We start from the raw sequence: 12,564 nt of genomic DNA on the forward strand, positions 1-12,564 counted from the left end.
AAATTCAATTAGATACTTTTTGGATATTAAAATGACTTCTAACCACGTTAACACTTTTAACCATGGTATTCTGAAAATCACAGAGTAGTCTCTGAGTAACTTAAGAAACCATATAGATTGGCAATCAATGTGCACTCTTATGTCTTGAGCAGCTGTTCTATAATACTAAACAAAATAGCAAATCTCAGCCAGAGGCTAAATTAATGCCTGTACCACCTTATATATTTTACTTTTTATTACATTGTTATTTTGTTTGATCAAGTGCCATTCAAGTATTTCCTGCCTACTCTCCACTTTCAAACTTACAGTAAGAAGAGCTGAAATGTCAAACTGCAGCTTGAAAATAGACACTCTCCCGCCTGCTATAGAGCACACATATGAGATACACTTGTCTTTGGTAGCAGTATTGTGCTTTGTGGTAATATGAATTGGTGCATGTATTGGTGTATAATACTATGAGTTTCTATCAGTTAATTTTACTAAAAACTGACTGTAAGTTTTAAATCATGTCTCGGTTACAGGGGATTCCAGTGGGATGTCCATGCTGCGGATATTTCCAGAGAGGTGACACATAAGTAGTTTCTCATTTAAGGTACGAGGAGGTGCAGACTAAGCAGTTTTACTCAAGTCTTGTACTTTTGTGCAGTTTTGAGGTAGTTTGAGTAATTACATTTGAGGTGCTTTATTTTTTCACACTCCTGTATTTTAGTCAAATATCTTACTTTTTATTCCAGTTTATTAATTTATTACCTGCAATTACAAGTTACTATATGAAGAGAGATATTGCATTCAACAGATAAAGAGTTCTTAAAAATAACTTTATTTTTGACCCAGTCAACATAAAGAGGAAGTTATCAGAGTAAACGTTATTGGCTACTGGCTCCTTTATCTTAAGATGCAGTAGATAAGTAAATTCAATATAAACTTTAGCACATTTAAAAAAAACCTCTTCAATAGTTTTACTGAGGTACAATTTTAAAAGGACGACCATTAATACCATATCACCATTCGTTCAGGTTAGTTATACTGTGACTCAAGTAATTTATGATTTAAAGATTTATGTGGTTCTTCCACCAGTGAAGATAATAAAGTTGTTCAGTAAGAACCAGTCAAATGTTCTTTCCCCTAACTGCATGGTCCCTTGGCCAGAGCTCAAATAGTGGATGACTATTCCTGTTACATAGGCCTCTGTGACACATAGGCCATCTGGCATTAGATACAACACCAGCTAGTTACAGACACCACCTGTTGCGACACACCAGATCCCAGTAGTCAACACATGCCTCTCAAGTAGTTTTCTTCCAGTGGTTGCACATTGCATATAATCCAAGATTATGGCCAAGAACATTTCTGAGGTAATCTCTGAAAGCTTTCTTTTGAAAACAAACAAACAAACCTTCAACTAAAGCTTTAGTTATTTATGGCAATCTGGGGGAACCATTGCATTGTCTCAGTTGTTATTCGTTCACTCTACCATACAATAAATACACTTACAATAAACAGCAATATTTTATAACACAATCCTATTGAGGAAATTCAACATAAGCAGCATCAATACCTCCCTCAGGAGTATAAAGACTAAGATGAAGAATATGTGCCATCAAAACTCCCAATGAGGATTACAGGTCCCTTGTTATGAGTCAAATTACTGTTTAAACAGGCTTGGACTGTGTCGTCATGAATTCAGTAGAAGCAATCTCTTCAAAAAAATAAACTACGAAGCTGATAAAGGAAGTGATCTTTGCTCTTGCGTGCCCTACAGCAGGCATTCATATAGTCCCAAGCACAGCGCTTGCAGTAGTTGTAGAAATGCCGCTCTGCTTTCTTCAGCGTGCTGTTTAAGTCCAGTGTTCCCTGAAGGCTGCACAGAAAAGGCAAAGGGTTGACCAACAGATTCACATAGATTCACAAATAATAATGGGATTAGATTTCATGCCATAACATAGACCGACCTGCTGGCAAACTGGATGAGCTGTACATCATCTCGGCACCTCAGCAGTGACTCTTTGTTTTCTAACAGGATGGTTGCGCAGATGAAGAGCTCAAAGGTGAAGTCAGTGTTGATGGCCTGGGGCTCTGACTCTGGATTATTGTCTGGAATCATCATAAAAATCACAAAACTGATGTGAGACACTGAACAAAGCTAACTGTCCTTCCATATAGCCTCATTCATGTCATATCTGAATGGCAGTTTGAGTTCTGGGTTTCACCTGTGCTGGGTTTTGTCGCCAGCCTTTCCTGATAACGGGCGCGGTCTACTTGTAGGGAGATGAGCTCTAGGTGATCACAACTCAGGATCTCAAACAATCGCAGTGCATCGCTGTGTTCAAACTCCCTCTGGAAACCCAACAGCAGCCATCTAAAAGAGGGACAATACACACGCACACACATACACACACACACACACAAACAAACAGAATATGTATGCTCTGCACCCCGCTGTTCGTAGGGAATGGAAGAGGCTGTGTGCAAAAATTGAGAGGGCAGCTCCTGCAAATGTTCGGTGTACAATCAGAGTGGACTACAAGAAGCGCGCAGTAACAAAAGATGGTGAGGTGGTCTGTGAGTTTGTGTCACCTTTTCAGCTACTGGGTCCAAACATATAAGACTTGGGTTCTGGAATATCAATGGGCTAATAACCTGGAAAACATAAATGTGATACAGTGGCTGAGGGCCCATGACATAGTGGTGTTGACAGAGATTAAAAGAGCCAATGTGACCCATGCCCCTGGATTCATACCTGTGGTAGCCAAAAACCAAAACAGTCAGAGAGGAGGTGTTGTTGCTCTGTTTAAACATGACATTTACAATGATGTCACTGTAATTGATACGTCAGCTCAAGAGCAAATTTGGTTCCAACTGCAGAGTGTTCCCGGTGTAATGATTGGCAGGGCCTATATACCACCATCTGATTCACCTTTTTTCTCTAATGTAAGCTTTTCAGAAATCCAGGCCAGAACCCAGGACAACACCATTGGCTATGTGGTGGTTGGTGACATGAACACTAGGTGCGGAGACAAGGTGAAAGAGCTGCTTGAGGGTAGCAATAACATGTACTACAAGCCTGTTGATGAAACAGTAAACACCAATGGAAAGAGTATTATTCAAGTTTGCAAAGACAATAATCTATTGGCTGTGAACTTGCACACAGCGTCTTACTCCTTCCCTAGTTCCCTAACCTACCGCAAGAGAGAAAAATGGATTTCTGAAGTGGATTACTGTCTAATCACTGCTTGTTACATTAATTGTGTTAAAAGCTTTGAAGTGAACCATCCAATCACGCCCCATTGTCTATAGAACTTGTGTTCCCTGAAGAAATGATTAATGCAAAGGTTTTGTTGCAGCGTGCTCAGGATTTGTGTATGCATTATATTATGACTCACTCTGACAACCCCTGTTGCAGGAAACCAGTGCCCTTCATGAATATCAATGCAGATCAATTTGCTCTCAACATAAGTTCACTGGAAGCACCCATCATCAGCTTTGACCAGAACCTTGATGATATGGCTATGTGGTTTGCATAATCATTGTATAACTGTGCTGCCCAGAGCAAACTAGTCAGCCCTAGACCCCTGGCACATAACCTGCCCTGGAACCAGGAAGCACTTCACCCCGTTGGCAGCATATATTGGAGTGTGGTGATGCTAAAATGTTGTGGCGGGCTATTGATTGGAAGGGGGAGTTTTCCTCAACTCCTCACCAAGAGATGCCTTCTGAAGCTGACTTCCAAGAGCATATGGAGAGGCTGTTGAACCCCCCTGCTGAACAAGATACAAGACCTACCAAGTAGGGCTGGGTGATATGGACCAAAAATCATATCTCAGTATTTTTAGGTTGAATGGCGATACACGATATATATCTCGGTATTTTCTACGAAGTGGGTTAAATGTTCAGTTGTAAGTCAAAGCTATATGTGAGATGTCTCAAGCACTTTTATTAAAACAAGACTGTGATCAAAATAAAATGTAAAGACAGGGTTTCCTTCCCTGTTTTAAAATATACTGCAACTGAAAACCATTTTGGAAGGGAAACTGGTGGCTGGTATGCAAAGATACTTCTTTGCCAGGTGGCTCAGTGCTGGAAAGACAATTTCATGTTCCTTCCACCATTTGAGAGGATCTGTATCACTCTCTACACTAACTGACTGTAAGTAGCTTTAAATAGGGCTGGGCGATATGGACAAAATCAAATATCACTATATTTTTGACCAAATACCTCAATATCGATATTGCGACAATATTGTAGGGATGACTATTGGTGCTTTCACGAAATATTTACACAATGAGATTTTTGATAAATAATCATCAGTAATGTGGATATAATGACTAAGTGGGTAAAGGCAAATAATATAACAGCTATAACAGTCTGGTAAGTTCAGAATTACATCACTTTACTGTAATGCAGCCTTTAAAACCAGGAAAAGACAACACTTATGCCATATCACGATATTACAATATACAAAATCTAAGACGATATCTAGTCTCATATCATGATCGATATAATATCGATATATTGCCCAGCCCTACTACCAAGCCATCAACCCAGATATATCCGTCCATCCACTGTACACCAGCAATACACCGTACATTAAAGACCATTTGAGAATAACTTTCACACGGTTCCGGTTGTCCTCTCACAGACTGCGAGTGGAAATGGGAAGGTGGAGCCGTACACCACCTGAACAGCGTGTGTGTTGCTGTAAGACTGGCATACATAATGAAGAACACATACTCATGTGCCCTCGCACACAGGATATCCGTGTGAAATATGGACATGACTCCACTGAACTGAGCTCACTCGTTGTGGACTTTGTGGACACTGATAAAAGAAATTTAGTTATGTTACACGCTTGCCTTGCGCTATTGGAGCACCAGCAAGTTTCTATAGACTGAGTGATGGGATTTTGTGTTGTTAATTGTATTACCTTATAATATTTTAACTTATGGGTTTATTGTATATATGATTTTTTGTATATTGTTTGGACCCAATGTTTTATCTTTTTGTGTCAATAAAATAACTAACTAACTATGTGGAATAAGAGCACATCCATATTCAGATGTACAGAGGAAAAATAAAGAATGGTGCTGAAGATGTCACAAGCAGTGTGTGTACAGTACCTGTGGCAGAAGGCGAAGCTCTCCATGCTGTCTGTGACTAAGTGGGTATGGAGCTGTGGGTCTAGTTCCTTCAACAACGCCGCCTCTAACTCTAAAAGACATTCAGAGCAGCCCCTTCAGATGCATGTACTGCAGAATCTCATCTGACTTTATTGCAGATTTCTGAATGAACCAATCAACCAAATAGAAGGTATGAGCAAAAATTGCAGTTTTGAAATAGCAGAACATGAGTACTGATTGCATGTAGTTAAAGGAGTTTCCTTCCTCAGACATGCAACCAAATGTATGCAAACTGCAAATTAAACTGCACAGCATATTTGAGAAAGTGTGCATGTGACATGGTTATTACTTTTGTCGCTTGGGGCTCCCACTACTCAGTTGAAATACCCCTGCTTTGCCACTAGAGGTCCTGAATGTGATGTACCTGCCAAAGGTACCTCGCATGGTCATATAAATCTTTGTTTTAGAATTTCAATGTATTTCAGTGTTCTGAACATTTAATTTTCACAATCTGTTGTTGAGGGATTCAACTGAATCTACTGGACACATAACCTGTGGGTTCTATTTTTGTATTTCTTGCCATTAAAATAGTGAACAAATCATTGCATTATCACAATATTGCTATGCTGGAAACATAAGCTTATAAACTTTTATTGTTGTTCTCATTCCATTCCCACCTATTTTCCTGTGGAGGCCATCAGCCCTGAAGTCCTTGGAGAACTTCTCCATGTAGCAGGAGAAGCTCCAGAAAGTGTCGACCTCAGAGTCCAGAACCTCCAGGAAGCGGCTACACAGGTCATTCATCCCTTGGGCATAACTGACCTCTGGGTGATAAAACAAGAGAAACAGCACAGAGTCAGCGTTTGTAATGAGATAACAAACTCAGCCTCTAATGTTGTTTGATTTATTCAGTGTCACTAAAGCTGAGATGGGCAAATACTCCTGTTGACAAGCTGACTGAACATGCTACGCAGATAAAGTGCAGGTTCAACAGTGTTGAGCAACACATTGCTTTCACAACACAAACGGATATTTGTCCTCCAGAGGACTCTCCCATAATGGAGAAGCTGCTTGTCTGGCTGCCTAGAGTGCGACAAGTGAACTGAAAGTAAAATCAAGTAAAAGTAAGAACCAGAAGACAGACAAGAGATATTCTGTACAGGAATAATATATGCAGTCAAACATCAATCAAGGTATTTGTATTATATCTGAATGTCACCCTGATTCTTGTTTACCTGGATGAAAAGCAGCATAAGTGATGAGGATATCTCTCAACACCAAGAGATTGCCCGAACCTTCACCCCTGGAAGCAAATGAAGTATTAACATCTCATATTTCTCAAATTGAGCTGGATTAGTTCAACACCTCTGCAGAAGAAATATGACTTATTAGATCCGCACAGAATATAGTGTTGATAAGTCATGTCAGCCATCTGAGCAAGTTTTATCGAAGACATAAAGGGCTGGCTGCTCGGACATGGATTAGGCCTAGTCCCAAACTAAAAACGTTATGAAGTCTAGTCCTAGACTTAAAACACGTCCGAGCAACCTGCCCAAAGTCTCTTAATCCCTAAGCAAACAGAAAGTTTGTCACTGCCTTCGCATTTATACAGCAGCAGCAACCCCTCTGTCTGCCAAAACAGCAGACCACGTCCTGCCAAAAATCTTTTTGACAACACCAGTTCAGTTTCCGGTTAACAGTTAAACAATTCTGCTAACCTGTAAATAGCTCTCAGTAAAACATTGTCTGATCTTAAGGGGCAAATGACAGAAATGGATTGCAAAATAAGATTTGCATAATGTTGAGCTTTAAAGCCTTAATCCAGGAGAACAGAAAGTTCAGGAAATCATTTAACTAAACAACATCCAAGGGCCAGGAAGGCAGTATTTCATGCTGCTCCACTCACAAACAATATCTTGTCACTGTGCTGTGCAGTAATATTTATGGGAAGATTCCATGTTTCATACAAACATTGAAAAGTTGACAGACATAATATTTCACTGTGGGATTTGTTGGTTACTCTTATCACAGTGTTACAAAAACAAATTAAAGCTGACTCTGTTTGTTATCCTTGTTTCTGGGTCAGCTGAGGTTAGCAGAAACTGAATGATCACTTTTGGCTGGTTAGGGTTAGGGTCTGGCTGTTTGCTCCCACAAACTTTGTATCAAGGGTCAGCAATCAAATTCCACAGACTATCTGTTGAACAATAACTGAAGTCTAATTTACAATAGAAAAGGGCATGATGCTGACTAGCACTCACAGGTAATAGGTCAGGTCTCTGTTAGTTCGAGGAACATCCTTGTCAATGATTCGTATGGCCTCCTGCAGCTCCTCCAGGTCAAATGTGACTCGCTCAAACAACACCTGATCACAGGGAGAAGGCACAGAGAAACATTTTTCACCCCCATTGATTAAATCATCTCAGTGTAACAGCTTTAGCAGAGTCCATAGAGTTGAATATATCTTTAGACTTGGTTATATTAATAAGCACTACACACCTTAGGTAGTACAAGCAGGTAAAATGATACCACAGGTGACTGGCAAACATAGTTTGTTTAACTAACTTAACTAGGTCCGGGTTTAATTAACCTCAACATACCACAGTGCTCTAGCTGACATTGTCTCTCACGCCAAACAATGCCAAAGAAAACATATCTAATGGAATTATAGAGATATGAATAATAGAGTCACAGCTTTATGCTAGGAAAATGAAATAGAAAATGATTACATAAATGTATTTTAATTGGTAAAACCTGTGCCTGTAGCTCCAAGAAAGCCAGCCTGTCCCTGAGCTCCTCGCTCTGGTGCTGAGCCTGTTGCTGGGCCTGTGCCTGCCTCTGGTCAAAGTACCTAACTGCTGCTACCAACTCAGCTGGAATGGAGACAGGATAACACAGTCAAAGGATAAACACACACAAGAAAGATGTTTTAAAAAGAGAGAGAGCAGGATGATAAAAAAGGAAAGAGATGATGGGTATGAGAAAGACAAGAGTGACTTGGTTGACACACTACAGAATGCTTAAGAAATCCTCTGAGAAAACAGTTTGTGCATGGTTAGGTTGTTACCATCAGTGCCGTTGAGGCGCATCCGTACAGCTGAAGGAAGGAACTGCTGCCACTTTCTCTTCATGACCTGGTAACGAACGGCCAGCTGCTCCTGCAGCAGAGGGCGCTCTAAAGCTGTCGAACTGCACGGGTACATGCCAAACAGGAACCGCCACACCAGGCCACGCTCAGAGGGACACACACCACCTTGACAGGGATTGAAAATCTTGTGATCATAGTGTCAATATAATTGACTCTTTGGTGTCTTAAAGCCTTTTCGGTCCAGAGGTCAGACACACATTGAGCAATTATCATTCAGTCAAACCCATCACCACTAGACCAAAACAAATCCCCAATGGATCACATGCAAGAATTAGAGTTTCTCAGCTGAGGAAACTCTGGGTATCAGAGGGTATCGGAGGCGCCATGCCCAATTTGGAAAACAATCACTGATCCCAACCATGGTGAACTTTACCCTGCTTCCTGGGAGATTTGACATTGGAGTGCCTTACGTAATGTTTTGCACCATGGGCTCTTAAAGCTTAAGTTAGCATGTTTGTAGGGATGGAATGTGCATGAAGGTTCAGAGGGGCACAGAAAAGGAGGGTGAGTTTCCACATTCCTGCTCAGAAATGATAGATTCGATGTGACGTTTTAACTCAGCGAGAGCACCTCTGTGTAGCCAGTTTATTGTCCTGTGTCTGGTGTGCAGCTGAAACCTTGAGGCTTTCTCAGCGTTTCAGTGTGACAAAAAAGCCAATCAGCATCCCAGCATGTTCTCAGATCTTGGCCAGGTCTAAGGACTCAGGGTCTGTTTACAACTACTTAATACAACTATCTCTACAGCAGTGGAGCTGTCAGCGACATTATACCCACTGTCCATCCAACACCCATCCAGAGCTATCCTCATTTATAAAGTTCTGAGCTAAGCTTCACACACTTCACACAATCTACTTTTTTTTTCCTGAGCGTCTGTGTGATGTGTTTATTGTTCCCATAACGTGACAGACGAATGCCATTGGTGAATCGTATGATGCTATTTCCTTCTGCTGCTTAGAAACGTTGCCAACTCTATAAATGGTATCTGTTGTTTTATCACAACAGTCATGCTGGAATTCTTTGCTTGAGGGGGTCCAGAGTTGAATGTTGGACTTCAGAGAATGGTTTGACTGTGGCTCAGCCAGTATCCTGAAGCAAAGCATCACTTGACTTCCTCTTGACTTGTGGATGTGAATTGTGCCTTTAAACACATCTGATCTTAAAGTCCTTGTCAAAACATTTTCTGAACACCAAAAGGCACACATTTTATTTTTCTAGAAACTGTTGCTACACATTATAAACTGTTTAAGATAAATATATCAGCTTTTCTTAATGAGACAGCTTTGCCAAATTAAAAATATGTATGAACCTTAGAACAAATATTTAGGAATCACCAACTATATTCTATCCGGGCTTTTTTTTTTTGTTCTGAATAATATTTGGCGCAATCAGTGCCCATTTTGTATGTCAGAGCACATATTACGGCTTTTGAATTTTTGAAAATTGACAATCAATTACAACCCAATTAAAGAGGTTCTATTCATGAAAATCACTTGAACTTGAATCTGTAAGCCTTACAGATGGCCTCTGCTCCTGACACGGGATTTGATTGCATGCAGATACAGGGACCTTAAGGTCCCATCAGCAATGTATCTGCATGCAATCAAATCCCGTGTCAGGAGCAGAGGTAGATAGAAGAGGAAGGAATCTTTAACAAAATTGAGCAAAAAAATAAAAAAAAATAAAAATCTAATTGGCTTAATTAAAGACTGGTGAACACTATGATATAGATAGATAGATATTAAATCCCTTTACAATTAAAGCGACATCCTACCATTTTTGAAAATGTGCATCCTGAGCCTGGACTCGTCGACCCTCCCCTCAGCGTCCATGACCCCGGGTAAGCTGAGAGGAGCTGTGGACAGAGCAGGACAGCTGACCGCTGCCAGGCTCCTCTGGAGACTGTCCGGTGAACTCTCCTCTCCTCTCTCCCGTCGCGGAGTCCCGTCACCCTCCATCAATCCTCTATCTGTGCTCTCAATATCCGCAATCATGTGCCGCACAGGTGAGGAAGACCTTTGGTGCGCTGCACGTACTGCTTCCTACGAGGTTTATACAACCAAAACACACGAATCACCCCTTTACTCCCCCATAAACAACATGCCCATTCCCACAAGCCATCTCGCTGCGAGCTGCTATACCCAGAGCTGCTTCCCTCCTCCAGACTCGGATCGCTTAAGAGCCTCAAACTCCTGAATTTGTCTCAGGAAACTGCTGTCAGACTGTGGACCCTCTGCAGTCACATGACTGTACCTATAGCGTTTGGCCTACATTCAGGTGGCGTCCGCGGTGTTAGGCCAAACTTTGTATCCCATAAAACCGTGTTCCCCTAGCGGTGTCGGTAGGCCAGTGTGTTGTTGTTTTGCCACCGCACAAGGAAATCATCGTGGAGGAAATGCGCTTAATAAATGACAAACGCGATAGCCCTCCTTGCAGAATCAATGGACACTCGTGGTTTGAGACAACAATAAGGTCATAGCAACTAGGTAAGTTACTGTCGGGAAATGTTTTTTTTAAACGTTGTTTTACTGTTTGAAAACGCCAGCAAACAAACCACAAAGGCGAATTCACACGCCAGGGGAAATAAGTTTTTAGTGGATACAAAGTTTGGCACAACACGTGTGCAGTCTGAGTTCAGTGCCAAACTTTCCAATGGATTTGAGAGCATTTTACTCCACCTAGTGGTTTTATTCAGCAACGGAGGTCTTTCCTAAACCGTCAGACCTCTAAATAGATTGGTATTAGACCGTGGACCCCCGTTTGATAACACCGAGATCCAAAGAACCCATTTCAATCTGATAATATAATATCTCTAGGTTTGAATCATATAAATCTATATACTGTAGGTGGGGTGATAATAACCAGGGGGAACCTTATCAATTAGTAATTATTATACATTCTCACAATGTGCAAAAGTTTTATGAGTGAAATAATGGTGAAACTGTTCCTCATTTTGATGGGGACCCCTAGCAAACCTTCTAGTCCTCCAGACAAGAGACAAACAGTGAAAGGTCCACTTGTATCTGTCTTGCAATCTAGTAGGCTTATAAACTATAGAGGCATAATGAAGAACTCATTGCGCATCATCTCCAAAGCATCTCGGATCACATGTCCTTATGTCATCTTCCCTAGACTTTAATGATAAATACATATATCAAAAGAGTCATGAGAGAGATGCCATGAACAGTGGAAGAAATGAGAACAATACTAGCTCCTATAATGAGCACACTATAGAAATACTAAATAAATAAATTCTTAATAACGTTTTAGTTGCACTGGAATAATTTATGATGTACCACCAAGTATATTACACTCCTATCCTCGATGACACAGCAACTAATGCAGATGTTTCGGCTCACAGCTTCACACAGCTATGGGCCGGAAAAGCCAGTAGCTTATATGGAAACATGCAAAACCTATAGATGGAGATAGATAAAAGAGATAATAAACACAGATCATGACAATTAGTAGACTGAGATATGGTATCACCATTCCCTGTTAAAGCCAAAAGACAAAGTAAGTTGGTCCAATAATACACATTACATTCATTACATGCGCTTGTGGCACAGACATGGAGCAATTTACAAAAAATAAAACATTTCTCACACAATACAACTATCTGGAGTGATAGGCCGTGCAAAGGGTCTAAGGTCATCTCGAAGTTTCAAGGAAATTCAAGGAAATGGATGGTTGGTTCATTAAAACAGTTGTGTCTCTATCTATATCTCTATCTGTGTGAATTCCTGTTCACACATTAGGCTATGCACAGTACTATATTTGTATCTCTGGTAATGCTTTCTCACTATCTTCACACTTCTGAGCTATTGACGTCTGACAAATATACTGCAGGTGTAACATTGAAACTAAAGTCTGACCACATATAAGTCAGTAAGATGTCAAGATGCACGTGTGTAACTGTGAACTAACTGTGAATGCTCTCCTCTACACCCAGAGCACTTCCACTGCGTTTTCATTTTTAAATGTCAAAGTTGTAGCCAGTTGTTTGTATTGTGCAACCAGGACACTTTTTGTCCTCTTATGAAAGAATGTAAAATCACCATTACTATACGCCCTATCCCTTCAGTTTGGATTGTGTATGCTACACACGCACAGACCATCAGGCATAGTCCCGCAAAATACTTGGTAAGCACACTGATGACATTTTGACCCACAGAAACTTTTAGAAACATTAAGCGTGGTCAGTTTTCAGTCTACAAAAAAAAACTCCCTACTTCCTTTTTTTATTCATTTACCACTGTTAAGTAACAGGAAACACACCCAAGAATTTCACACCGACATTTT

The 12,564-nt window shown here is 40.7% G+C and overlaps 1 protein-coding gene across 1 annotated transcript; it reads right to left on the bottom strand.

Annotated features, from left to right (window-relative positions):
• Window positions 1-852: 852 nt before the first annotated feature.
• Window positions 853-8,206, bottom strand: LOC139663827 (TBC1 domain family member 15). Its single transcript, XM_071542584.1, has 9 exons — window positions 8,185-8,206; window positions 7,872-7,990; window positions 7,379-7,482; window positions 6,353-6,420; window positions 5,795-5,941; window positions 5,118-5,208; window positions 2,211-2,359; window positions 1,953-2,094; window positions 853-1,861 (listed from the first exon to the last, which is right to left on the bottom strand). The coding sequence occupies exons 1-9, from the start codon at window positions 8,204-8,206 to the stop codon at window positions 1,702-1,704; spliced, it is 1,002 nt and encodes a 333-aa protein (XP_071398685.1). The 3' UTR covers window positions 853-1,701.
• Window positions 8,207-12,564: the final 4,358 nt, after the last annotated feature.

This window comes from Centroberyx affinis, unplaced genomic scaffold (genome assembly GCF_046629955.1).
Source record: "Centroberyx affinis isolate AG114_WGS23_722 - 3 ecotype Tasmania unplaced genomic scaffold, CSIRO-AGI_Caff_v1 ptg000230l_1, whole genome shotgun sequence".
Lineage (NCBI taxonomy): Eukaryota > Metazoa > Chordata > Actinopteri > Beryciformes > Berycidae > Centroberyx > Centroberyx affinis.

Excerpts from the sequence above, each read along its gene's own strand:
- LOC139663827 (XM_071542584.1), bottom strand. The coding sequence starts at position 8,206 with ATGCGCCTCAACGGCACTGATG. Across the intron at positions 2,360-5,117 it reads AGCTTCGCCTTCTGCCACAG|ATGGCTGCTGTTGGGTTTCC; the intron begins GTACTGTACACA and ends TCCCTCTTTTAG. Across the intron at positions 1,862-1,952 it reads CTCATCCAGTTTGCCAGCAG|CCTTCAGGGAACACTGGACT; the intron begins GTCGGTCTATGT and ends TTTTCTGTGCAG.